The 27,783-nt window shown below is 40.4% G+C and overlaps 1 protein-coding gene across 1 annotated transcript in view; it reads right to left on the bottom strand.

The window, feature by feature from the left end:
- Nucleotides 1–396: 396 nt before the first annotated feature.
- The window catches only part of LOC139714301 (uncharacterized), a 66,524-nt gene continuing 39,137 nt past the window's right edge, over nucleotides 397–27,783 (bottom strand). The window contains exons 31-60 of the mRNA XM_071626016.1: nucleotides 26,940–27,062; nucleotides 26,191–26,307; nucleotides 25,321–25,566; nucleotides 24,358–24,483; nucleotides 23,556–23,678; nucleotides 23,026–23,151; nucleotides 22,001–22,126; nucleotides 21,238–21,372; nucleotides 20,687–20,809; nucleotides 19,403–19,531; nucleotides 18,577–18,702; nucleotides 17,920–18,039; nucleotides 16,922–17,041; nucleotides 16,336–16,455; nucleotides 15,534–15,671; nucleotides 14,762–15,007; nucleotides 13,884–14,021; nucleotides 12,993–13,118; nucleotides 12,268–12,390; nucleotides 11,706–11,821; nucleotides 9,140–9,377; nucleotides 8,338–8,469; nucleotides 7,882–8,007; nucleotides 7,203–7,330; nucleotides 5,744–5,972; nucleotides 4,349–4,427; nucleotides 3,213–3,376; nucleotides 1,873–2,297; nucleotides 1,335–1,451; nucleotides 397–489 (exon numbers count right to left, since the gene is read on the bottom strand). Of these exons, the coding sequence (XP_071482117.1) occupies nucleotides 397–489; nucleotides 1,335–1,451; nucleotides 1,873–2,297; nucleotides 3,213–3,376; nucleotides 4,349–4,427; nucleotides 5,744–5,972; nucleotides 7,203–7,330; nucleotides 7,882–8,007; nucleotides 8,338–8,469; nucleotides 9,140–9,377; nucleotides 11,706–11,821; nucleotides 12,268–12,390; nucleotides 12,993–13,118; nucleotides 13,884–14,021; nucleotides 14,762–15,007; nucleotides 15,534–15,671; nucleotides 16,336–16,455; nucleotides 16,922–17,041; nucleotides 17,920–18,039; nucleotides 18,577–18,702; nucleotides 19,403–19,531; nucleotides 20,687–20,809; nucleotides 21,238–21,372; nucleotides 22,001–22,126; nucleotides 23,026–23,151; nucleotides 23,556–23,678; nucleotides 24,358–24,483; nucleotides 25,321–25,566; nucleotides 26,191–26,307; nucleotides 26,940–27,062 (4,478 nt within the window). The remainder of the gene's footprint in view (nucleotides 490–1,334; nucleotides 1,452–1,872; nucleotides 2,298–3,212; nucleotides 3,377–4,348; nucleotides 4,428–5,743; nucleotides 5,973–7,202; nucleotides 7,331–7,881; nucleotides 8,008–8,337; nucleotides 8,470–9,139; nucleotides 9,378–11,705; nucleotides 11,822–12,267; nucleotides 12,391–12,992; nucleotides 13,119–13,883; nucleotides 14,022–14,761; nucleotides 15,008–15,533; nucleotides 15,672–16,335; nucleotides 16,456–16,921; nucleotides 17,042–17,919; nucleotides 18,040–18,576; nucleotides 18,703–19,402; nucleotides 19,532–20,686; nucleotides 20,810–21,237; nucleotides 21,373–22,000; nucleotides 22,127–23,025; nucleotides 23,152–23,555; nucleotides 23,679–24,357; nucleotides 24,484–25,320; nucleotides 25,567–26,190; nucleotides 26,308–26,939; nucleotides 27,063–27,783) is intronic.

Genomic DNA, 27,783 nt, shown 5'->3' with positions numbered 1-27,783 from the left:
ATTCCTCTGTATGGTCCATTTCATAGTTGTCAGGTGCCCGGGCGAAGATGATGCTCAGCCATGCTATGTCTGTAAAAAATGATTGCTGCATCACGGCATGTATAATTTCATGTTCCTCCAAATGGCCACTTCCCTAGCCACTGCTCCTCGTTTTTAGCAGATCAGTGATGAGGCGCACACACGGTTGCATGGCACATGCATGTTCAGGGGCGGATACAGGAATTCCGTAAAGGGGAGGCACCTTTACAAAATTAAAGGGGGCACGCACGTGAAAAATGAAGAGGGGGCGGCCAGTGCGCCCCACTCTGGATCCGCCACTGATGTTACAGTCCAATATTTTGTTCTTATAGTGCCTTCTGATGGTGCCACACTAGCCTGGCTCACAGGGCTGCCAGCCTAGCTGTAGCTCTCGTGAATCCCCCATGGTATTTGGGCTCGCGGGATCTGGAACCTCCGACCTTGCCTGACGCTGTCATATGACTCGCTGCTCTGTAGGGTGAAGGGAAAAAAATTGCATTTGTCAATTTCCACACTTGATGGTCAATTATTGTATCCATGTACGCTCAAATTTTCAATGCACGAGAATATTCACAAAAAAAGAACATACAAAATCTGGCCCAGACATACCTTCGCAGGCCAGGGCACTTGCATTGTGATATCAAGTTTGACTACTAGTAGAGTCCTAATGTCATAGATACAATTAGATTGTATCTGGGAGTAATAGCTAGCTCATTTCAAGCAATGGATTAAAAAAAAAAAAAAAAAGTTTGGTTGAGAAGTCACTTTCTTTTGAATGTTTTAATCATATATATATATATATATTCTTTTTTTTTTTCAATTTGATCATAATGAGAAGACCACAAAATGCAGAACCCCTCCATGCGAGATTAACGTGTCCACAACTTTTTTCTACCATAATGTGCCATAATGGATAATGCATAGACAGCAATTATAAGAATCCATCCCTATGACTGTTCATGTTTTGGTTTCATAATCCCACTGTTTAAGTTGTAACAAACAAAATACAAGCGATTCCAGCTATAATGAACATTAATACAAGATTTCCATGACAGATAATTTTACTGTTAACCCATTGAGGACGAGTCCTGAGTATACTCGGGCAGGTGTCTATGTAAAATGCGTGTAGTACCAAAATCAGTCCGTCCTCAATGGGTTAAAACTCATTATTTCCCTTATTTACTCTGTCCATTCTAAAGAGATTTCATCCCAACAGATGAATTCTTGTGGTCTCGGCTATCTCTTTTACGAAATGACAAGGATGCCCTGTTTATAAATATTGAGAGAGAGAGTATGGGTAGCACCTTGCAACATACCTGTGAAAGATACTCTGCCTCTCTGCCAGAAGCGATGTAAGGACGCATGAACTCTGACTGACGAGGTCTCGGATCAGGACGGCGAGCGATATTTGAGATGTGAGACCGCATGCGTTCCTGTTGGGAGAGTATAGAGGAAGTAAGAGAGACATCTTGTGAGAAATTTGTGTTGTATTTTGCAGTATTTGTCTTTTCCTCCGTGTTATAGATTGGAAGATAGAATCACAGGATTAAGGGTTCTTCTTGTAGCCAAGACTTTTCTCTTAACGGTACATACATAATTATGCACTTTCTCTCCTGAGCATCCCGTGTAATACTGTACAGTTGGAAGGCAACAGGATCATATACCCCTTATTATCAAAACATTGACCATCCTTCTCTTTGCAAGCAATTCCTGAGCCATTCCTATCACATGTTAAAGCATTTCAGTGCTTAGAATGCAGTTTGTCCTCATGAGTATTAAAGAAGTCAACAAACCATGTAGAATGCAAGCAGTGTGTCAAAAGCTGATACAAACAACATGCATGCTTGTACTTACATTGAGGTATGGAGACTGTGTGATGACTTCAGCCAGGTGACGCATACGCCGGTCCTCTTCTGTGTTGTGACTGAGATTGTTGGAGAAACTCTCATCGCTGAAGCTGTCCTGGCTGTCGAAGATGTCGCTGGTCTGGTCGCTGTACATGTCAAATTCGGAATCGACGAGGTACGATGGCAGCTTGTTGGCGGCTCCGCGGTACGGCTGATTGAAGCGCGCAGCCCGTTGCGAGTATGGCATGTTGTAGAAGACGTTGGAAGGTTCATTCCGCCTCCTTGAGTACAGCGGTTTGCCGCCGTACAGGAGGTTGCGCTTGCGGTACCGCACGAGGGCGGCACACAGTGCAAGGCCAAGGAGGAAGAGCACCACAATGAGCCCGACAACACCGAAGACAATGCCGACGATCTGGGCCTCGCTTAAACCAGCTGTGGGAAACAAATCATAATGGCAGCATTAATTAAGACAGAGTTGGACAGACCTGGTAGTGTGGGGTAACATGGGTAGTCTGACTGAATCGAACTTCATGCACTGTCCTCAGGATACATTCGAAAATCAAAAAAGTGCCCGTCAGCAAATCTGTGCATCGAAGCATAAGCTTATGCTACAGTACACTCCCATTATAACAAGCATGGTAACAATGAAATTCCGGTTTACAACAAAGTGAAAACTCAGGCCGTCACATTATCCACTCTATGTGTTCTTGTTGTTTATCTGTTCGGTTATAACGAAATTTTGATATAACAAAAGAAAACTGCCGGTCCCAAGGACTTTGTTACAACGGGAGTCCACTGAACTACAAAGTCCCACTTGAACAAGGACCATGGGACCTTACAAATCTTGAGGTTGGTTTGAGTGTATTAGACACAAGTATATAGTACAGTGGAAACTCGTTACAGGGGTCAAATATAACAGAACCATCACAAACAAGGTTATTTGCAGACCCTATCTCTATATTTCTTTGTTTGTGTACCCTGAAATGCAAAAAAAAAAAACACCCAATACATAAAAAAGCAATTGTCATGGTTTTTAGGTCCACATTACAAAGAGGTTCCCCTGTATAGTGTTTCCAACATAGAGTGGGTCTCTGTTTATCAATTTTCATTTTACCAGTAACAGCTTTGTAGAGCTTTCCCATCTACTGTGATACATTTTCATCTACAATGTATTAACCTGCTGAGGACATTTGATTTTGCTACAACACAAACTTCCAATAGACGCTGGCCCGAGTATATTCCGAACTCGTCCTCAACAGGTTAACACATATTCAAAGTTGGGAGCAGGCTTTGGAATGTCAGCCCTGTAGCTCTCTGGACAGGAAGTAATACATGTATCCCACTCACTTTCTGGTGATAGGGTTGGAAGCGTTACAGTGACTCCTGTCGTGGCTGTCACTCCCGCTGCTGTGGTTTCTGCCTGCGTTGTGGTAACATCCGGTGAGGTGGCTGTCGGGGGTTGCGTTGTCAAGGCGATCTCGCAGTTGTCTCCCTCATAACCGGGAGGACATCTTCAAGACAGAGAGAGAATGAAGGGGAGAGAAGAGAAGAAAAAAGTAAGTTGAGCTTAGTGGTAGTCACATCTCCAAGTTAAATATTATTCCTACTTTCAGACAGGATTTCAGGATTTGAAAAAACAAAAAATTCTATGAGTTTAAAATTTGAAGAGGATAAATAAAATGTGATATTCTTGGATATGACCTGAAAGCATTATTTCATGTAAAAATCGCCCTGGACATTAGGCCTTAGAAGAAAAAGTTTGGTAAATAAGAGCATTAGTTACTCCAAATCAGAGAAAAGTTTCTTGATTGTCATTTCATTTCTTACACGTAAGATTTGCAATATCATAATTTTCTTTCTCTACATAATGAAAGAGCAGCAAAAACTTGAACAAAAAAAAAGCAGTTGTAGTCAGCACTCGTGTAAGTATTTTGGTTACAAGTATACCACAAAGTATTGCAAAAACACCCACACACACACACACACACACACACACGCACAAAATCATATACTGTAAAACATGATAGATTCGCGGTAGGAATTTTTTGCGAATTGGAGCCGACGGCTTTTTTTGCGGCATGAAATTTTTGCGAAATGCCACTGGCATTCAATGCATATAGTGTAGACAAGAATTTTCGCGTGCATTTTAATTTTGCGAATCTTGGCACTCGCGAAATTCGCGAAATTAAAATGCACGCAAACATTCCTTGTTTTACAGTATTGTACTGTGCCAAGCATGACCCATGAGGCTACAGTCTAATTCAATATCACAAAAAGTTGTGTATTTAACGTTATATTTTTTTCCAATTCATCTTACAATTTTGCAACATCTTTAAGCTAGGCAGGTCAATATTTTATGATTATGGTACTGCATAGCTTTGAAGTTGACTTTCATGATGCAGCCATCCTTATGTAGCTTATTCTAAAAAATCAGATAATAAAAATATTTTTTATGTACAGGTACATTGCATAGTCCCACTTACTGGCACATTCTGAGGCCATTAGACAAGGAACACGTCCCTCCGTTCTGACAGAAATCGTCTGTACACTGCTGGTTGATCACTAGATGACAGGGTGGAAAAAGAAATGGTAGAAAAACACAAAACAGACTCAATGTCAGACCAACAGTGCCATAATATTCATGACTTCCAAGATATCATAGAATGAAATACCAACTCTTTTCATGTGCTCCTTGGTGATGAATATATCTCTGACAAATCCTCTAATAATCATATGGCACATCATCAAAATATCACGATATGGTTTGAGGTGACATGATCTGCTCTGCAGAAAAGGAAAATACTCCAGCATACACATTTGATGTCAGCATTTCACCTCGCTCCCATTTTATACAATCGCTAATATTTTGTAGATAATTGATGGTGCAAATACACGGCAGGACATACACTGTATTTGATCATTGCAGCAGACACTAACTTAATCCTGCAACAACACTGTAGCTGAAAGATTAGTATGATAATTGTTTGTTTGAATATAGGCCTACCATGGAATGAAATAGACCCACGAAAATAGACATTAAAAAATCAACACTTCGCTTTCCAAGCAGAGATTACAGAGATTTATAGTTATTGCCAGTATTTGAGACGCCTTTATCAGCAGTGTCATCTAAATATGGACAGCTGCGTGTAGGTATCAAGGGAGCAATAAATTGGTAATAAGATGTGTATACCCCTAGCATAATATACTGGAAAGTGCTGTGTTTGAACATACACCCCGCATTAGTCCTCGCGATGCGGAGAAAGTCCCACCCTGCGGGACTTTCTCCTCCCAAACCATAATGTGAACGCTCACTGGGACTTGTCCCCCTCGTCCCCGCCACGCAAGTCGCGCACGGGGACAAGATTTGGAGGAGAGAGTGACCTTGGGGCGAAATTGATAGCGTCGAGCTGTGGTCATCAAATGTGCACATGCGCTATACCTGGTTTCAAGTGGCAGAGCTCAACCCCCAAGCTCCAACTGCCCCCACAGCTCAGGGACAGATGAGAAAGCAGTGTGGATGGTCAGTCGTAAAAAAGATTAGATCTCTTGTGACTGTCCCCGCGTTGCGGGCACTAATGTGAAAGCGGGGACAGCTGCATTTCTCATATCCGGCCAAATAGCCTATCTGGATGCCCGTCGGTGCCAATGCGTCCGGTTAATCAAGGTCGAACTGTACAGAGGTTACATGTAAAATCCTGTAATTCTAAATGCCCCCAAACAACAAACAAACAAATTAAAAACAAACAAACAAACAAACAGACAAACAGACAGACAGACAGACAGAAAACAAGCCCAATATAAGACATAATCATAATCAATATCTAAATGTATGTAGCAACATGCAAGAAGAGGTAAGAGAGTCAAGCCCCAGGACTCACATCTGGCAGACACAGAGTTTGTGTCGATGGTGATATTTCCCTGTGACGCGATGCCGGTGCTTAGTTCTGCCTGGCCAATGACGTTGGCGATGTCCGTCTCCGACGTGCTGACTGACTCATTAAAGGCCAGATAGAAAGAAGCCGCTACCGAACCATTGGAAAACCCATCGATGACACACAGGAGGTAGAAATTCTGGAGGGACGGCTCCAGCAGTATGGCATAATGAGCCTGAAATACAAGAGATATTACACTCTTTTATATATGTATGTAGAATTATGTGATGTCATTTTTCAAATTTTGTACACGGGTATCAGCAGACACCTTTTCTTCTTGTGCATCATTGCTGAGCATGAAACGATCTGTGATTATAGAGAGAATACACAGAGAGAATTAACTCTTTGCATCGTGACTTTAGTGTGTGTTATGCACATTCTTCTCATACCAACAAGCTGATATGATGCACTTTTGGACCACTTTGCATTTGAGCACTCTCTGGCATAGCAGAATAGGGTTTCCTATGCTTTTGGTGCACATTGGAAAGTGGCCCACTTTTGGCTCAGTATTGTGCAGTACTGCTTTCTTAGATACAATCAACAGTCAAGTATGTGGGAGGACTGGCACGGAAATGCACTATAAAAGTATATCGATGTAGATTTTGATTCATCCAGGTAGTATGTTAAAGCGTGTAAATTAAATCTGTTCGACTGGACTTACTTGAAAATCACGGAGAGAACAGTTTACTGACTCGTCCGAGTCACTTCTTCAGCTCTGTCTGGCTGGCGAGCATTCACCCGTGGAGGGTGAATGGGTGATGTTACTGCCTTTATTGTCTGTACGTCGAGGAATTTTGCTGAAGAAGTGACTCGGACGAGTCACGAAACTGTTCTCTCCGTGATTTTCACAAGTGAGTCCAGTCGAGCAGATATAATTTAAACGCTTTACTATAAAAGTAATTAAAATGACCATGACTACATGCTTTGCAACAATGGAACAGTTCAAATTTCAAAATACAGTGGAACTTCCTCATGAAGAGGTCGGATATACATGTAGCAATCTTATAACGATGTGATTTTTCAGATGGGAGTTTCTTCACTTTGTCTCCCTCTACAAATCACATTCAATGTGATTTTTGTAGGTCTGGACTCTTCATTTTTCTTTGTGTACCCTGATACATCGTTATTGTCATGGTTTTTAGATCTTCATTATTGAAAGTTTCTCCTGTATTCTTAGACTCTGAAAAATCTGACTGCAGGATTTAATGAAAAAACAACTTTTTGATTTCCGGGTAGCTATCAATTTATACAGTTTCTTAACCAAAAGTCACCATATTGGGCAGTTTTCTTGCTTTAATAATGTCTGTTACTTTTTTGGGGTGACATGTTGACCATGGGGCAAGGTCGTGATGGGTCATTCATGATTCCTGATGGGCATATTCAGGCAGGGCTGCCTGGGACTCACCGAATCGCAAACAAGCATAGCCAGCTGGTTGTACACTGCGCTTGTAGGATCTGTAAGGTTGGTTGTGAAGATAACTGGCTGGTTGTTGATGGTGGTGATCATGTACTGACACAGGTAAACCTCAGCCACTGGAAATAACAAGTACGAGTAACAAGGTCAATGCTGTTTTCATCTAAACAAGTAGGCCGAAAACAATATGCCATTACTTCACAATGATTTCTACAAACTTTTCTGAATTCTTGCCCAAATTCTTCCAAATCATATTAATAGTTTTTGCAACACAATTTCATGGAAAACCTAATTTGTTCTGTCATTCTAAGAAAATGCTACTTTCTTTAATATCTCGACTTCATTATGGGTGTGTAGGTTGAATATGTAGTAAATACTGATGTTGCTATTGGCAGTCAGAGTACTGCATACGGCAAATATTTTGTGAGGTTTTTATTTTCGCAAATTTCGCGAGTCACCTGTTATTTGCGAAATTAAGAACACGTAAAAATATTGATATGAATGTGACGTAAGTGTACACATTTCTCCGTTCAGTACAGGACTCCACGATCGCGAATTTAACCACTTGCGAAAATTGTCGCTAAGTCTCGATCTGAAAAAAATTTAGACTCGCAAAATATATTGCGTATACATGCAACAACAAAGACGTAAGATAATACATCATACTTACATGTGCAGACTCCATCCCAGGGAATGTACCCCATTTCTATCTCGCACTGGCAAGAATACGATCCAGGGGTGTTCACACAGGTTTCTCCTTCACCAGTACACGGATCCTGAAGGCACTCGTTGATATCTGTTAACATCAGTAAAAAAATTAGCTCAATAGTTCTGTTTTCTTTCGATGTGACCATCTAGAACACCAATCGGTGAATATTACTTCATATCAATGTGTCACTTTCAGTAGTTTCACCATTTGAAATATTGTGGCATCATAATCATAACCATAATTTTCAAAGTAATCATATTTTCACTCTAGACAGTCTCTGGACTACTGTACAATAACTGAATACATGTAGATTATTAAATTTGCAACAAATTTAAGAAGCTTATAGTGCAAGTTTTGCTCTCTCACAACAAGTTGGCAAATTGTTGTAAAGTTCTTCCCCCGCAACAAACAACTGACCAGTGCAATTTGTGAACCCGTCTCCCATGTAGCCATCCATGCACTCGCATGTGTAGTTCCCGGAGCTCCCGAGGAAGATGCAGTCAGCATTCGAAGTGCAGTTATCTGTCTGCTCAAAGCACGGATCCATAACTGTGGGCAAAAGGGGAGAAAACTGTGTTGTAAATCATTCCTTCACGGAGGGTCAATTCAATCGGTATCACTGACATTATGTAATCATGCCATGACAGTCCAATGATGCTTTATACACAATAATATATTAACCCATTGAAGACTACTCACGTGTATACTCAGGCAGGTATCTATGGGAAATGCATGCTAGAGCAAAATCAGCTTAGCCTAAATGGGTTTAATCGTCATGTCAGAGTCTGTGGTTGATGTCCTGCAAAATTATATCACAAAAATATGTGTCCTACCTCTTCTTTTCGATCTACATCAATATCCAGTCCAGTTGATACAATCGAGTTAAACTCTGTTGAATTCTATTCATTAGGATATAACAGGCATTCTCTTTATAGCAGATCTTAAAGAGAATTCATATTCAAGATCTACCTAAAAAAAAAAAAGAACTTCTCATCAGACCCACTACATACCAACTTCATTATAACAAGCTGTTTGGGACCACAGGAATTTTCCTCATTAACACCCGATATCTCATTGTATTGGGCATAAAAACAAAAACAAAAAGGAATAGGGATGTGTTAAATTACCTTGTAAAATCAGGAATCTCGCTATATCTGTGCTTGTGATAATGAGGTTCCAATGTATATATATATTGTAACTTTCCAGCATGATTACCCACCTGGTTCGCCAGCAAAGACCGACGTCCTCAGGACGACGTTGTTTGGCAGCAGGATATCTCCGTCCCTCCCTTGGAGGCCCGCCAGGAAGGCAGCCGCGATCTCGTCGCCGACGGGGTTCGCCGTGGGGAGGAAGTCGACGGTGAAGACCACCTCGACCCCCGTGGGGAGGAGGCTGGAGGAGAGGACGGAGACTGAGGTGTAGTTGACGAGGACGCTTGTCTGGAAGAGTGCGTCCACCTGGTAGTGAAGTAAAGCCAAGCAAATTAACGTTTAACCCGTTAAAGACTAGCCCTGAGTGTATATGTAACCCGCGACAACGGTTTCAGGCAAAAGTCGCAAGAGTAAATTCCCTCCTAGGCGGGGTACAAAGATTTTGACCATTATTTTTGTCGATTTAGGTTTTTTGCAAAAATCGAATCTTTGATATGTTTTCTACATCTACACTAAATTTCATAGCATAAGACTAAAGTTTTTCCTATCGAAAATGGAATTTTAAGCACCCTATGTTGGATCGCACTCGTCAGTTTCGAGCTTCTTTCGAACGCCGCGCCAATATCCCCAGTGTTGCTACGGCGCAGGTTCTTGCATGCGATTGGCTGGTGCGTCGCATACATTTACATAATTCGGCTTTCGGAGACACCAGTTGCAGCGTTTGGGGAATGCTTTGTCCACGCGTGCACGATTACATGCTCTATTGTTCTTGCTATAGTGGTTTATATACACGCTCGCTCTGTAGTGCGTGCTCTTCATTTGGCTTTCTATCCAAACTATTCTACCGCAATGTTAGACAACGGAAGTGAAACAAAAATCATTTAGTATGACATAATCGTGTGAAAATAAATCTAAATATTCTCAAATTTGTCTACTTGTACATGTAGTAAAAAATATGACAGCAGACTGACTCAATGGAAGGTAGATGAGAGGAAAGGAGCGGTCACATGTGACCAATTCTATTCAAATACTACACGTAAAGTTCACACCAAACTAACGAGTCGTGTTTGTTTGTTTGTTTGTTTTAATTTAATTAGCACCACCGAACACAGCAACATATGCATGTCTTGTAAAAGCAAAACAAACAGGAAGCGTGACCCTTGCCAGCACTAGCAATTGTCTGCCTTCTGAAGGGTCGCCAATGATAAAGACAAATTAACCACAATGAAAACGCGATTTGTAAATGTGTGGATTCGCCACCGCTCCTGTTACATGCACAGGGTCATGGCGTGTGGATGCCATTGCGTAATGCATGCGCCATACAGTTGTACATATGTACATGTACACCATATGTGCAATTATCGTATTCGCCATCTTGAAAGACGTACTGGTAAACAAACCTGAGCGAAACGCATTGTTTTTCGGCTCCATACGCTGAGCTCCGAGGAAGGTGCCCGGGAAATTTGACTCTCTCAGTGAGCCAATCAGAAGGCAATGTGGTTGCTAGAGGCGGAGCTTAACATCGATTGGCACCATCATACGGATGGGTGATTCTCCCCTCGCATCGCTGCTCGGACATTGTCTTTGAGAAAGAGGTGAATCTTCAAAGCCTGTTTTCTCGCAATATTGTCAGGCTGACAACTTAAAAAGTGCATTTTATTTCTCTTTCTATGCCCACTTATGGTGCCGAAGAATACAAGTGTTTTATATCAATGCAAAGCTTAAGAAACGGGCAATATGATTCAGTGAAAAAATGAATTTTCAATATTCCCGACTTTTGCCTGAAACCGTTGTCGCCGGTCACATATATTCAGGCAAGTGTCAATGGGAAATGTGTGTTGCAGCAAAGCCCGTCCTCAACGGGTTTATGTGTGTATTAAAGAGAGGTTGTGTTTTCCTGAGAGGGCAACATATCTTATAGGAATGAGGAAATACAATGCTAATGGTAATAATGATGATGATCACAATGATTTTGATAATAACACAGTAGGAAGAAAGGAGGAAAATGAAGAAGAGGTTGAGGATAAAGAGGCTGAGGAGTAGATGGAGGTGGAGGAGGAGAAGGAGGTGGAAATGGAGGCTAAGTAGAAGAAGGTGGAGAGGAGGTTGACAAGAAGGGGTAAAAGGAGGAGAAGGAAAACTAGGAAGAGGATAACAAGAAAACAAAAAACGAGAAGAAGGAGAAAGACAAGAAGTACCAAGAGGAGGAGGCAGAGAAGGACGAGGAGGAAAAGGAGGAGGATGAGAAAGAGGAGCAGTAGCAGGAGGGGAAAGAGGCAGAGAAGTTGTAGGAAGAGAAGAAAGAGGAGGAGCAGTAGAAGGAGGGCAAAGAGGATGTGAAGAAGTAGAAGGAGGAGGAGGAGGAATAACAGGGAGAGGAGGAGGAGGAGGAGGATGATCCAGGAGGAGGAGGAGGAGGAGGAGGAGGAGGAGGAGGAGGAGGAGGAGGAGGAGCAGGAGAAGGAGGAGAAGGAGAAGGAGGGCAAAGAGGAGGTGAAGAAGTAGAAGGAGGAGGAGGAGGAGGAATAACAGGGAGAGGAGGAGGAGGAGGAGGAGGAGGAGGAGGAGAAAGGAGAGTATGAGGGAGAGGAGAGGAAAGAGGCAGAGGAGGAGGAGTGTCACTAGCATACTCACATCTGTTTCAAGCTGTGGAATGTAGGAGCTGAAATCTTGGTAGTCGAAGAACTGGTCCAACACCGTCAAACCAGCAATACCCTCAAAGACTGCAGTCAGCACCATAGACTTGGCCACTGTACAGTGAGGGGATAAGATTTGTGCCAATTTATTATGATGTTTCTTCTGGCAAAGGAAAGGGATATGTTGTCTTATTTGTATTACAGAACACACTCATCGGAAGTCCTTTTTCTCCTGGAAGCTGAAAGTGAATCTCTACTCCATGTTCACATTGAATTTAGATAGATATTAAAAAGTACATACAAACAGAACGGTGCAAGGTTCATTCAAATATGGCAAAAGCTACAAAAGTTTTGAGAAATTTCTGTTTACACATTCTGAAAAAAATAAATGGGAAAACTAGCCTCAGTCACTTTTTATTCATATTGGAGAAAGCTATGATAACATGGCCTAGTAAATCACCACTTGACTTTGGCTCAAATTTTCACTAAATATCACTTTTTAAAACACAAATTCTGGTTTGAAATTGCCCAAATTGTCTGCCAGCCAAAAGAGTTCTTACCCAGGCAATCTGAGCCAACCCGGTAAAAACCTGTCCTGCACACACACTCGTAGGAGGCTGGAAGATTCACGCATCTCGTGTTTGCTTGGTCAGCGCATGGGTCGTCAAGGCACTCGTCAATGTCTGGAGACAGGCGGTGGTGGTAGCACAGGAAGAGAGAGATACAAAAAGATTGGTAAATTCATGCTGGTATAAGACAGGCCTAAACTGGTCCTATATATTGCTATATGACAACAATCCATAAAAACAGCACAATCACATAAAATATTAAGCGGCTTAGTTGGCTTTATATTCCCACACAGAATAATTTTGACCACTTCTGGACTCTCAAGTCTTGAAAACTGCTCAGCTATCAAGAATGGATGAAAGGACACACTAAGTTTGCATCATTTTATTTTTTTTTTCAGTTCCCCCTCCCCTCCAAAATTGCTTAGGGTACAACAGCAACAGGCATCATTGGTCATATACAGTACATATCTATTCATCTTTTCATGTATTCATTTACACTTTTGGGGGTGGATGGGTAGGTACTTGTAGATCACAATTTCTTCAATCCCTTGAGGGAGAGATAGAGTTATGGTGCAATGGCTATATATATATGTATCTATCTTTTCAGATATTCATTTACAAGTATTTTTATTTATCTATTTATTTATTTTTTTTTTTTTGGGGGGGGGGGTGGTGGAGAGGGTGGATAGGTGGGTCATGATTTCTTTTTTTTTTACCTTGACATTGCCCATTGGTGATCTGGTAGCCAGTGGCACAGAAGCAGGTAAAGGCACCAAAGGTGTTGAAGCACTCCTCAGTCACCGGGTCACAGGTGCTGATACCAAGAGTGCATTCATCAATGTCTGCAGGGTTGTAGGAAGAGAGAGAGCGAGATGTGAATCACGATTAACCCGTTGAAGATGAGTTCCGAGTAAACTAGGGCAGGTGTCTATGGAAAATGTGTGTCGTAGCAATATCAGCCCGTCCTCAACGGGTTTAGCTATTGGTAATTTCAACCAGAAAGTAGGCAGAGTAATAGAATTTTTGATGGTTTGTCTGAAAACTGCAAGGATTGTAATGCAGGGGTGTGAGAAAAATTGCAGAAAAAAAAAATGTACAAATCTGAAACTTCTGAAAAGCAGTCGGTTCTGCAGTGCATTTAACTGTGAACATTTCAATGCATTTGAATAGCAAAAAAGAAAAAAGAAAAAAGAAAAAAAAGAAAGAAATTCTGAGTTTTGAGTAAAGTAAAATAAGTCTGACATCAGATTTAGCTCTGCACTCTCACATCCCTGTTAAAGGAGGAGCAATTATTGTCACTCCGCAGGAAAACTAGGCAGACTTTCAATTGTAAGGATGCTGGGTGAAGTACTTGCTTCAAAAGTGGCAGTAGTGCAATCACACTAAAATGGACCTTACAGCATAGTCCTTATCAAAGATAGCTCCGACCATACAGCAGTCGGTCATAGGGTTGATCGAGTTCAAGTGCCCCTTCAATGGCCGCTGCAAATATATCTAACCGCAACTACTTCAAGAGGAATGGGGGGTGGTAGGAATGGGGGAAGGGAAGGGAGGGGATGGGTAGGGGGAAGGGTGGAGAATGGCTCAAGTATTAAAAACCTACTCACCGTTGCACTGCCTTCCATAGGGCTCCTCCAGGCTGATAAACCCAGCCTGGCAGGTGCAATAGTAGCTGCCCAGGGTGTTGGTACACACTGCCAGCGGATCACAGTCATTCAGGGCTCCGTCTGAACACTCATCAATGTCTGCATGGAATTGAAACACATTTTTCCCATCATACCAAAAAACAACTCTCGATGATCTTTTCTCCTTTTTCTTTTCTTCTGCTGTTCTGAGTTACATAATACCTTCCTAAGGCGGTTTAATTGAACCAACAACAATCTAAACATTCAATATCAGTATGTCCTATTCACACGTATTATTGTACATGAATGCCTCTTCATATGATGAATATGTTTCATACAAATTAGAGTACTACTGTATACGCTGTTATTTTCGCGAGGGTTTAATTTTCGCGAATTTTGCGAATCACTGGTGGACTACGAATTTAACAACATGTGTAAATGTCGCTGTACACTATGCTAACAGGGCACTTATGATAGCCTCGTTGTCACATCGCGAAAACAACAACTCGCGAAAATGTCCGTGACCTCATTTGCGAAAATATCTGTACGCGAAAATAACAGCTTATAAAGTATGTGATGTGTAGCTTCACTGATATCATTTACTGGGGGAGGGGAAGAATTTCCTGTTAGCACAGCACTTTCTTAAGTAATGAAAAAACACACACACACAAAAATGAGTTGGGGGTAGGGGTCATAGACTAAAGCTTCAGGGCCCTGTTTTATGAAGAGTTAAAATTGATTTTAAAGTTGAGTTCAACTGTAAGTCTACGGCAACCTGTATGGTAAGGACATTTAAAATTGATTTTATCTTTTGATAAAACCGGGCCCAGACCTATCTATCAGCCAAAATCAAATCTGACCTATGCAGTCTGTTCCGTTGGATGTGTAGCCGGCCTCACACATGCAGCTGTAACTCCCTGCGGTGTTGTTGCAGATCTCGTTGCTGCCGCAAATGTTCGGCTGCTCCTCGCACTCGTTGATGTCCGTGCACTCGACGCGACCGTCGCCACGGTAACCGTCACTGCAGGAGCACACGTAAGACCCCTGGAGGTTGGTGCACTGCGAGTTGGCTACACACACATTGGTGGAGTTGCATTCGTCGATATCTGTGTCATGTAAGAACGAAATAGATTCTAAAATGGACAGGTACTGAACACACAGAATCATAATGAAACTATATTTGACGCACTCAAAAATTCTTTTTTTTTTCACAGATTTTACTACTCAGTCTCATCAGGTACATGTGTCTACAAGTATTTTTTGGTCAGACATTGATGGAAGAGTAAATAACTTTTGTTGTGGTTTGTGCTATGTAGCAGAATGTTTAAAACAATTCCAAACAAAACAAAACAAAACTAACCTCACCCTCCCCCCCCCAAAAAAAAAAACAAACAAACCCCAAAACAAACAAACAGACAAACAAAAAAATGAGAAATAAAAAAACAGAGGAGTGGGCAAAATGACATTTGGAACAAAATCTACTCATTATTTCAATCATAAACGTTGCTGTGAGCTGTAGGAGTATTTGTCAGCGAAGAAAGACATGAAAGTCTACTGCATATCTTTTTCCCACAACATGGACCAACACTGACCATTCAAAGGGGGAAAAAAAGGGAAAAAATTTTCTTGTACCTTGGCACTGGAATCCATCGCCTGCATAGCCCGTCAAACAGGCACAACTGTAGTTGCCGGGCTGGTTGGTACACAGAGCATTGGCATCACAGTCGTGCCTCATAGTGTCATTCAGAGACAGAGTACACTCATTGATATCTGGGGGGAAGACAAGGATAACATTGGGAGTAACCTTTGACCTACACAGAATGGACTGCTTGCAACAAACTTGGCTGCCTGGAACTGCTTGTTTGAATATCAATGTACTAAATTTATACAAAAATTGATAAAGATAAAAGTAGCATACCTGGACTTCATATACAGGAACAGTGAGACAACTAAATCCAGTCACCCCATACTTTGAGTTCTTTCACAAATTAAACCAGCCATACAAAAAATGAACAGATTCTAGTTTGTTTGTTTTTTCTTTCCAATTTGAAACAATCAGCACTTTTTTAAGTTGTGGCACGTGCTGTGGAACGAAACTTCTTCAGAAAGAAAAGGAGTAGGTCCTATGATTAATCATAATCACGGATCATTTATTTGAATTAACACTGCTTATACTTTTTTTTTCTACCAATAGATAGACACCTTGATGAAAAATATGGAAGAGAGCACAAAATTTATGAGCTTGTAAGTTCATTTCCAATACAAAAAAGAAACGAAAAAGAAAAAGAAAAACCTTAGCCAGCAGCACCTGCAGGAGAAATATGACCAGTTTCTTTATTCTGGAAACATTTCATTCTGGACGAAGACACATCCAAACGTTCCTCAAGCCTCTCAGGTAAGTAGAAAGCTTACGCTGCCCTTTCCCCTCACTCACCTGTACACGACGTCCCTATTGAATTGTAGCCGCTGGGGCAGTCACACCTGAAGCTCCCCTGGGTGTCGACACAGAAGGCCGGAGGTGTACACACCGTGTCGTTGACACACTCATCGATGTCTGGAGAGACAGAGCACAAGCCAAACACAGGTGTTACACCGATGACAAACGCTGAGAAAATAATGCTGTTCAACAGATATTTACATAAAAGAAAAAACTAATGTACATTAATATGAGATATTCAAAATTGCTTTGTGCAAATGATTCTTTTCCTTATAATTTGTGTCATTTTGTTTTATTCAAAGTGATGCTAAAAGTGTCTCCTGTTCATCATTTCAACACCAAATGAGGTGATCTACAAACAATTAAGTCATGTAGATTAGAAGGTACAATGCTGCATTTTCTGAGCAGATTGTGTACTGCTCAAGAGCAATGTGATTTTGTTCTACAAGCAAAAGGGGAAAGTGTTTTTTTCTTCTTTTTTTTTTAAATTTATCCCAAACAACAGCCAGCATATCAAAGTTCAGCATTATATTCCTGCTCGGTGTAAATATCCTCATAAACATCCTCCTCTGTTTATACTCACTCTCACAGAAAGTCCCGTTGCCTTGGTAACCACTCAAGCACGAGCAATTGTATGAGCCCACTCTGTTGGTGCAGAGGGCGTTTTCATGGCAGTCGTTCCCATTGGAACACTCATCCACATCTGCACATATCAAAAAGAAACCAACAAACCAAAAAAACAACTTTTAAACAATGAAGCTGTGAAAAACATGAAGCAAAGTATAGACATACCCATAGTCAATTTTAATGCAAATCTACAAGATATGACAAAACTTTTCATTAAAATACCTATGGTAAAGGCCATGGACACAAAGAAAAATGTAAACAATGGACCAGTCATGGTAATACTATTATTATACATGTAAAAGTCTTGCAAGTTATAAAAACTTTCACTTTTTTAATGGAATGGAATCATGAAAACTGCTAAAACTGAGAACCAAAACACATCTAATTTTCCTATTTGTTAGATTCATGTATGCATCTACATTTATATGCTTCTTTTTCTTTTTTTCAATTTTTGAAAGGAGCTATTTTGAGATGAATGTCAGTGGTTATAATTTACAGAGAATGTAACTTTCACTGAACATACAAAAAAGTATTACATAATTATGTCATCACAAATATCTACTTTGCATAATTGCAACATCAACTGTTTTAAAAAAAAGTCTACAAGAATGCTGAGATAGATCACATTTTGCACTTGTGACATATTTCCCTTTAATTGTCCACACACAGTAGGGGGCCTACTTATGTTCCAAGTTGATTCTTGGCTAAAGTTGGGAAAAATGGGCTTTTCAGAGGCCACATTCAGAATAACTGTGTCATCTCTATGCCTGTAATTTGAGGTAGAGCACATGCGTTTCCTGTGAGACTGGCTTGCAGTAGGAAAGACACTGCATTTGTAGGTAAAGTATCGACGCAAGCTTTTATAGTTACACTCATTACAATAATAATGAATGAATGAATAAATGAATAAAGAGGGGGTAACGTAAAGAATAGCAACTTGGGGTGCTTTCTTACCAAAACAGGTGAGACCATCCCCATCAAAACCGGCCTGACAGGCGCACATGTAGCTCCCTGCTGTATTTGTGCAAACAGCATTCGTGCCACAGACGCCTTGAGTTTCACATTCGTTCACATCTGTATAAGATGAAAACAAAACAAAAACAAAAAATGGGAGAGAGGAAGAGGCAGAAATTTGAGTAAATGCCAATAAAAAAAAATATGGGATGAATTTTGGGATGAATTTGTGGCCCATGTTTGCATGTGGAAATTGTAGTAATAGTGAGGGGTGCTCTAATGCATACATTAAGCATTCACTCAAATGCACCACTTGAGGAAAGAGTGGGTGTTGTATGATTTAGGGATACCATACACTGACTGAAAAATAGGATGATTTGGCTCAAAAGCAGGAAAGAAAGAGCAGTTCTCTTAGGAGTGTGCAGTAAAATTATCCAGAAAAATAGGACATTCGTGTTGAAACAAGAGCTGGGAATGGTCAAAATTCAAGACTCTTTCCTCCAAATAGTATGGTTGGGAGGTCTGCATACAGCATGTGATCAGCAATGAAAACTAACACAACACGCCTTATGTCATCGAAACCACATATTACAGCTGCACCTGTGATGCATATCAAATACATTATACAGCTTTACTGAGTTTTGTGTACCATCGTACCTTGACAGACCGATCCGTTCTGCACAAAGCCCGTCCGACACATGCAGGAGAAAGAACCGTCAGTGTTCATGCAGACCTCGGACACAGCGTCACAAGTGTTGCTCCCATCAAGACACTCATTGATGTCTGCAAGTGTGACAAGGTTAGTGAAGCATTCATCAGTTGCCATTTCTCTTTAACATTCATTTTTATGGAGGCATCTGATTTTGTCAATTAGCCCCCTATCTTACATCAAGTCTAGCCTAGATGACTCAATGTGGGACTACATGTAGCTCTAAACCGGCTAATGCATTACTCCAAAAAGTTATTTCGACTATTTCAAAAAATTCACCTTCGACCTGGAATCATTAAATTCTGTGCTTTTCCATGAACAGCAATATAATACGGCAAAAATAATTGAAACATTGTACCACTCTAATTCTACCTCTATAGTAATTGCACATGAAATAGTTGAAATAGTTGAAATCACAAGACAAAGAGTGACAAAAATTATGTTAAGACACAAGTATGACGAAGAGAAATATCAATCATAATAATGATGTTGGTGATGATAATGATAATGCTTATTATAACTATTTTGACAAAGATGATACTCCCCCTGGCATCATCATCATCATCACCATGCAGATAGAATGAACAACTGTATAGAATTAGCAAGCTAACAATTAACTATGGAAACAACGACAGTGCGATTAGAACACACATGTAGATAATGAGCACTGCTCATAGAAAACGTTATACCCCTGTCGACATGCACATATCTGAAGACAAAAAAAGAAAAGAAAAGAAAAAGAAGATGATTTCAGGAATAAAGCACATAACTAACCACTGCACGTCCTGCCATCACTGTTGAGGGAGTAGCCCGAGTTACAGGAGCAGTTGTAACCACCGATGGTGTTGGTGCAGTTCTGGTCACACATATCAGGGAACTCCACATCCGTACACTCGTCAATATCTGAGAGTACATATTAAGACAGGGACAATGATCAGATATTTGTTGTCATCTCGAAATGTCTGTTAGTTTTTAACAGCAATATTTTGACTCGCATGACAACAGCAGACATTGACAGTTTATTTGAAACAAGAAAGGAAATAATATGGCACCTTTTTTCAATTTTTGAAGAAGAAAACTGTCACATTCTTCAAACAAGGCAATCGCCAAATTGTGTCTCACCCATTCGCGTACAAGGAATTAATATTTTTTATAACTCCCAGAAGTTAATTGACCTGCTTATGACCTTTGACCTTGTGGTTACCTTCAACTTCCCAAGAGACATTTACCATCACCAAAGTTTGATTGCCATTGTAGCAACATGTGCTGAGTTACGTGTGATAAGAGAGTCTTGCAAGTAAACTTTAACGTATGACCTCAAATGACCTTTGACCTTATCCTGTGACCTCCAACGGCACCATAACATGAAGGTACCCCCAGTGCATCTATGACCCAAGTTAGGTTGTAATCTAAGCAACTTATGTGAAGTTATTTGTCAAAAGAGAGTCTTGCAGGTAAACTTCAAAATAGAAAAGAGAGTCTTGCACATACTCTTTAATATATGACCTCAAATGACCTTGGACATCATCACATGACCTCCAACAACACCATAACATGAAGATACCCCTAGTGCTTCTATCACCCAAGTGTGGCTGCCATTGCTGTAACAGTTGCCAAGTTATGCATCATAAGAGAGTCTTGCAGGTAAACTTTAACATTTCATTTGTGACGGACGACGGACGGACGACGGACGGACGACGGACGGACGCCATTTGGATCCCTTAGTCTCGCCTTCACCTCCGGTGGGCGAGACAAAAACTATGGCCACTTTTACACCTGGGTTGAGAGGATACTTATGGGATAAAAATATCTTGTCCAAGAATGAGAGCACCAAAGTAGGACGTGAACTGGGGACTTCAGTTTGAAAGTCATGAGTCTTATCCACTATACCAAAGTGCCTCTTCATGTCTTTTGGACTTAAAAAAAAAAAATAGTATCATCATAAACATAATTAAAACTCAACCTAAATAAGAGATCACTGTATGAACATCAAAATTAAGAAAATTGAAAAATTTGGTAAATGATTTTCAGGACTGAGCAGCATGTATTCCATCTCACCAATGCACGTAGTGATGTCGGAGGCATTGAGGCGGTAGCCAGAGCTACAGACACACATCTCCATCCCGTTCAGATTGATGCAGTCTGCGTTGTTACAGACTGTAGTGATGCAGGTGGTTTCCGCTGTGAGAGATTACAAAATTGGAGTCAGCTCATTGAGATATATTTGTACCAGGGAACCAGGGACAATCAAAGCAGAATTCATAATGATATCAAATCCAATCAGAGCTTTTAAAATCATACATGCTTCTTCCACATTTAAATTCAAAGCAGAGTCTTAGACATTTTCATATTGCATATTTATGATCGATCTCTTTAAGTTTGCAGTGCGTTAGAAAAATTCAGCTGAAATTAATAGAATAAGTTCTAGCAATGATTTGTTTTGAGGATATCTGAATTTAAATGTGAATTCCAGAATGTGGTGTTCCCTAATCACCTTTTCAGATATCTAGGATTTGCCCATCACAATTACTCAAGATGCATTGTTTCTGCTTAGGTTGGGTGTTCAGGAAAACTGAAAGATTTTAATAACAAAACGACATGTAACTTACGGACACACACTCCATTGGTGTTCTCGATGAAACCGTCATAGCAGAAGCAGACAAATCCGTCTGGGTTCTGCTCGGGAGTTGTGTTGTTGCACTGCTGTGGGCATCCGCTGATACCCAGGGCACACTCATCCTCATCTACACAAAGGTAGGACATACAGAACTCGTCACAAAGCTGGCTAGAACCAGGGTTCGGGGGAGATGGGGGTTGTTTCAACAATTCGCCCAAAAGATGGTCATGGGAGCAGTTTGGCAAACTCTACCTCCTGTTTGTCATCTGCAGAAAATTCCTCTGCCACATGGCAAAAAAAATCTTTTTAACTCTTCAAAACTTCTTCATAGTGATTCTTTTTTTTTTTTTTTTTTTTTTGGGGGGGGGGGGGGGGGGGAGTACATAGGGAATGTGCGTTGGCACAAAATCTGTTTGCCCTGAAGTACTTAGTCTAATAGAAAACATTTCGTAACTTAGACCTGTACAGTACTTTTGGTACTGATAAATTTTCTTTTCAATCCTGGTCATAACACTTCAATCAAATTTGAATTTCTTGAACTAGATGTTTGTTTTAATTGTGTGTGTATGGGTAAGTGGGTGTGTGTAAGATGCTTTAAATTACATTTTGTTTTCTTACAAACTCATGGGGAAAGAAGGGCTATAGAGAGAAAGACCTCAACAAATAAGATACAACAGATATCTGAGCGCCAGGCATCATTCCCCTTGTTCTTTCAAATGACCACAAGAAGAACTGCAAAACGTAATTGCACTTACCAAGACACATGTTTGGATTGGCAGTGTCAATTCTGTAGCCATCGTTGCAGAAGCACTCAAAGCTACCCGGAATGTTTCGACAATTCTGTTGGCAGTCGTCCATGTCTGTAGTACACTCATCAATATCTAAGCAAGGAGGACAGAAGAAGTATGTAAAAGTCCACATCATAAAGAAAAAACATATTTTTCATATTTTTGATAACTTCAAGTACAAAACTGCTGAATACAGCCATTCAAGCTATTCTGACTGGAAATCAAAGGACTGATGAGACACAAATTAAAATCATTTAGGAAGGATAACTGTTTGACGCAGCAAACTGGATAAAGAGGTAGTTTCAGAAGTTTCTGTTATTAGTAGTAAAGATTCCTTCAAGTGATTTTGTAAGCTGAAGCTAGCTAAAGCTACAAGGAGGACATTTTTTCAAGCAAGCAGCAACTTTAAGTGTGTCCATTGAGCATGCTAATATATGTTGGAAATTGTACACACATTTCTGATATAGACCATGCGTTATATCTCAGAAAGAAGATTTATACATATCATTCAGAATTAAGTGGAGTTGTGCTCAAGGTATGCAAAACATAGATGCTAAATTTTATGACGTCAAAGATATCATACAATTGGATGATTGTTCTATAGATGCATACTCGAAGCAAACAAAAACAAGGTCACAGTGGTTCACATATAATTTTTTTTTTTTCAAATTTGGTATATCTTTCAGTTCGATTGAAAATATTCAATTGATTCCCTCTCCTTGTTTCAGAACACCGGATTATTCAAGGCATAAAGTTAAACAAGATTGCTTTCATGTAGGTCCTGTCATACTTGCATTTCTCTACTTTAGCTGTACTGCCTGAACCAAAATTTTTACATTGACCATTACCATTATCATAAATATCATATGTTTATATGTATGTAGTTTATTCGTCTGTTTGTGATAATTTGTGCCTATATCATTTTCGGTTGTACAAATGTAAACCATTACGAGAAATAAGAAAATAAAACGAAGTTGACTTGAAGTGAATACCTGCGCAGTCTCTCCCATCCCCAGAGAAGCCAGACAGGCAGCTGCAGGTGTAAGAGCCCTGTGTGTTGCTGCAGATCCCGTAGGTTGTGTTGCAGTCACTCTGTCCAGTAGCACACTCATCGATGTCTGGAGATGTGCAAGAGTTTGTACGAAAAGTCTGAATCACACTGACAAATATTTGCATTTTCCTCTTTAATAAATGAACTTAGAGTGTGCCACTTTTCAAACATAAAACATAAAGGCAAATTAGAAGTCTTTACATACAGAGCTGTATGAATTTCTAAGGAAAACCTCTGTTTTCATGAAACAAGACATAGTCACCTTATCAAATGTTGAATGCATGCTGAAAGCACCTAAAATGATCCACAAAATTATAGGATGCAGTGAAAAATACCAGATTTTTGCTTGAGAATATTGCCAGTATCATAAATCCTGATGTGTAGTCACCATCCAGACTATACATTGCAGCTCCAATAGTCTCATAAGACAGAAGTTGACATTTTCAGACCATCTCCACAAACGTTGCTCACCGATGCAAGTGACGCCGTCCCCGGCGTAGCCAGCCTTGCACTGGCAGCTGAAGGAACCTGCTGTGTTCTGACACAGGGCATTCACAGAACACACAGACACATTGGACCGACACTCATTCACATCTGCAATAGTTCAAAGAGAGGGAAAATGTTGTATAATATCAAGTTGGTAACATTCACAAGAAAAGTGAGGAAAAGAGGGGAAAGAGTTCAAAAGTTGAATTACATGGTTCCTTTGAACAAATACAAAATTGTTTATGCAAGAATATTTGCTCTTATTTTAGTGGCTTTAAATCTTCATGTACTACTGTAAATCTTAAGTACATCATAGCACAGAAATTTGATCACTTTTGTAAAAGGAAAATTGATTTAGGTCTTCAACAACAACAAAAAACCCCTCATCTGTGAAATAATAAAAAATTCAGTGTTCACTGAATTCAGCCTGGCACACATGCATGAAAAAAAAATCAATTGTGCAGGATTTTTTCTTCTTGCGGCACTTACATTTGTTTTAAATGCAGTGAATAACGAGCTGTGATCATATCTGCATGCCTTTCATACCATATTCATTAAGTACGAGCATCACAATAGTAACGTTCAGACAGTAAGCCATAAGTTCAGGATAAGATTATAGATTAAGTATGGGGGGGGGGAGGCAAGTGTAGCATGGTCTCTTTCATCACAAAATGACAATTTTGTGATGAAATTGTTTTTTTTTTGTTTTGTTAACAAGATCATAAATAATGCATGACAAGGTATCACATCTTCTGGGGAAAGTAAATACACAACATATTCCTCATACCTTCACAGGTGAATCCACTGCCCGTGTATCCAGCCACGCAGCGGCACTCGTAGGAGCCCTGGAGGTTGAAGCAGGTGCTGGAATCGGCCGGACACAAGTTATCGCCGGTGGCACACTCATCGACATCTGTCACGCAATGAATCATGAGATAGATTCTTGATTGAACTCTTTGAGTGCCCAGGAGTAAACCCCCTGCGTGCCATATGATTCTGAGACTGCAAGGCATGAGCTCTTTTGGAAAACATTCTGACTTTCATTGCTATGTAACATTTTATAGAAGCACTTATGTTTCAAACATAGTCCAGCAAAATTGTAGAGAGAATTGCAAGCTTTGCTGTGATATAAATTTTATGACAATGCTGCCTTTCGAATGGTCAGTATTCAAAACGAATTGGTTTGAGCATGGTTGTGCAACTGAGTAAATCATGCGAAGTTTGCAAGCCTTTGAGAGTGTCAAGTGGGTGAACATGGCACAGAAATATTTCAAAAAGCATAGCATTTGATGTCTAGAGATCATTGCATTATACAAAACTGAAGAGTAGACAATGAAAATTTCACAGGTATATTACTATCATGGATGCAATATGAGCAAAATTCAATGCAGTACTGCAACCATTCTGTCAAAATTTTTCCATGAAATAGCTTTTGTACTACAATTTCTCTGACATAATTCAGAAATGGAAAACTTAGCAGAACGACCTTTGGCGAGCAAAGTCCCTCCACGATACCCAACATATGTACATACTGTAAAAGTGGATATTTTCGTGCAACTAATTTTCGCGCTTGGCCGGGTAAGAAGAATTTCGCGTGTGTTTAATTCCGCGGAATCAAGACATCACGCACAGGAACATATGGCTAGCAAGAATATTCGTGTGCTTTTATTTTCGTGGTAGTTTCTGGTTGCGCGAAATGCGCAAAAATTCAACACCGTGAAAATTTCCACTTTTACAGTATGCAACCTACCTTCACAGGTGATTCCGTCCCCCGCGAGGCCACTAGCGCAGGCGCACACATAGCTCCCATCCGTATCCTCACATGTAGCTCTCGTGTGGCACTGGTCCGTGCCCAGCAAACACTCGTTGACATTCTCACACGTCACGCCGTCCCCAGCGTAGCCCGCTGCACAGACGCAGACGAACGAACCAAGGGTGTTGGTGCAGACGGCATTGGCGTCGCAGTTGTCTACATTGCGGGCACACTCGTCGATATCTTTAGAGGACAAATCAACAAAATTCTTGAAGTTATACCAGCAATCTGTGGCTGAATGGAGATACAGCTAATGCACAACCACTGCTACATCAAGATTGAAAAGTTTATTTTCCAGGTTTTTCTGAAAGTATGTTTCTTTTAATGAAACTTCATCTGATCTTACATGATACTTACCACTCTTCTGTGTTTCCTTTTCTATCTGAGCAATACAGTCCTGTTACTCATCACTTATGAAGATAAAAGTCAAACATACATGTTTTCTCACAAGTTCAACTTGTTGTCACTACTTGATTTTAACATGACACATCACATCATAAGCTGAAATAGTCGTTGAATTGATTTCAATAGTCCATTTGTTTTTAAGTTTCAAGAGAATGTTCCTCATATTCCATTATATATACATGTAAAAAGCATAAATGTCACAAAATGGATTTGCTTTGTTCCTTCAGTGCAGAAAGAAACCAGAAAAGAAAAGCAAATCTAAACCCCATATCAGACGTGTGCATAAAACTGAAAACATAAGACAGCAAACTTAAGTATCAGATGAGTTTCAGCAAGATTGCTCCTCTTAGAGCTTACAAGAGGCACAACAGAAAGAAACTCTTACCATCCTGTATCACTTACCAGAGCACACAAGGCCATCACCCTCATAGCCAGCGATACAATTGCAGATGAAAGATCCAGGAATGTTTGTGCAGTCAGCATTCGGGTCACAAACTTGCTCAAGACATTCATCAATTTCTAGTGTAGTGGACAAGGACATGGGTGTGAATATATCAATCACATATACAATGTAATGAGTAAAAACAAAACAACAATGATTTTGCATTTAGATATCGAAGTGTCAGCCAAAAGTTAAAAGAACAATCAGATTGATTGGTTCTTTTGTGGAATGTTGACAGCTCCTATTTTCCTACATACATGTACCTATTTTCTGGAAGTCAAGAAAAAAAAAACCTTCGCACAAAGCTTACAAATGCACAGAATAAGTCTTCATGCACAAATAGCAGAAAGTACATTTTCACTAGCAGATAAATTTCTTTGTTTTATTTAAGACTTGACACCATCTTCTCCATCTTCATGAATCTATTTTCTAAAACGGAGAAAAAAAATGCCTATAATGTGCATCTTTTCTCAACGTTTGAGACATTACGATATCAAAATCACCTTTCACCTAATCAACACCAACGTGGCTATTCAACTCCCTCTGAACTCTCGGAAGACAAACAGATAGGGGGGGGGGGGGGGTGGGGGTGGGAGAGAAATATTTTTTGGTCAACAGTTTCAAGTTATTGTGTGAATGCACTTTTTCTTTGGTCTCTGCCATTTTAACATCATCAGATTCAAGTGTTATGTTCCCCAACTCTACTTACCATCACACACGAAACCATCTCCCACGTAGCCAGTCCTGCAAGTGCAGGTGTACGATCCCAGAGTATTGGCGCAGTCCGCGTTATTGTCACACTGGTCCGTTTCAATGTCACACTCATCGATATCTGCATGCACAAGGTGAAATCATTTGGCATACTATTATTGCATGGTCATGCAATATCTGAGCCAGAGACTCCAACCCCAAGCACCTTCTGATCTGGAGATTCTCCCGCCAGAAACCCCTAGCAAACGGGAGACTCCGAGTTGATGTGTGCGAAGCGCGAAGTTCCTAGGGTTCTAGATGTTCTCTGGTGCTATCTAAGGCTTATTTTTTCAACATACGATAGCAATAAGTAAGAAATCCTCTCCACCGGGAGACACAGAGCCAGGGCGGGAGAAATCAAATCTCCAGCGGGAGAACGGGAGATTTTGCAAAACTGGGTTTTCGGCGGGAGATCTCCCGTCGAGAACGGGAGAGTTGGAGTCTCTGTCTGAGCTAACATCAGTTTCAGCGCATCAGGATTACTTTGTACACTCTGTATTTTGCGAGGATGATTATTAGCAAATAGGGACTTGTTAAAGACAATTTTGTAAAATAGAAAGATTAAACGAGAACTTACCTGTTCGAAGCTTTAATCTCGATTCTATTAAGTAATAGGAGGGTGATATTACGTCAGGAGAGAGCCCGCCATGTGTGCATGCGCAGTAGAACCAATTTTCGAAGAGTGAAAAATGGATTGTCACTAGATGAAAGATAACGGGAACTTGCAATCCTGTTCGAAACAATGCCGACTTACACTCCTGTTAGAACCGCAGGGTGGGTGTGGAGGGGACGTAATATCACCC

Source organism: Diadema antillarum, unplaced genomic scaffold (genome assembly GCF_040938485.1).
Source record: "Diadema antillarum isolate AM-2024a unplaced genomic scaffold, OU_Dant_1.0 seq00002227_RagTag, whole genome shotgun sequence".
NCBI lineage: Eukaryota > Metazoa > Echinodermata > Echinoidea > Diadematoida > Diadematidae > Diadema > Diadema antillarum.
The sequence above is the reverse complement of the archived record's forward strand: the minus strand, read 5'-3'. Positions and strand labels throughout refer to the sequence as shown.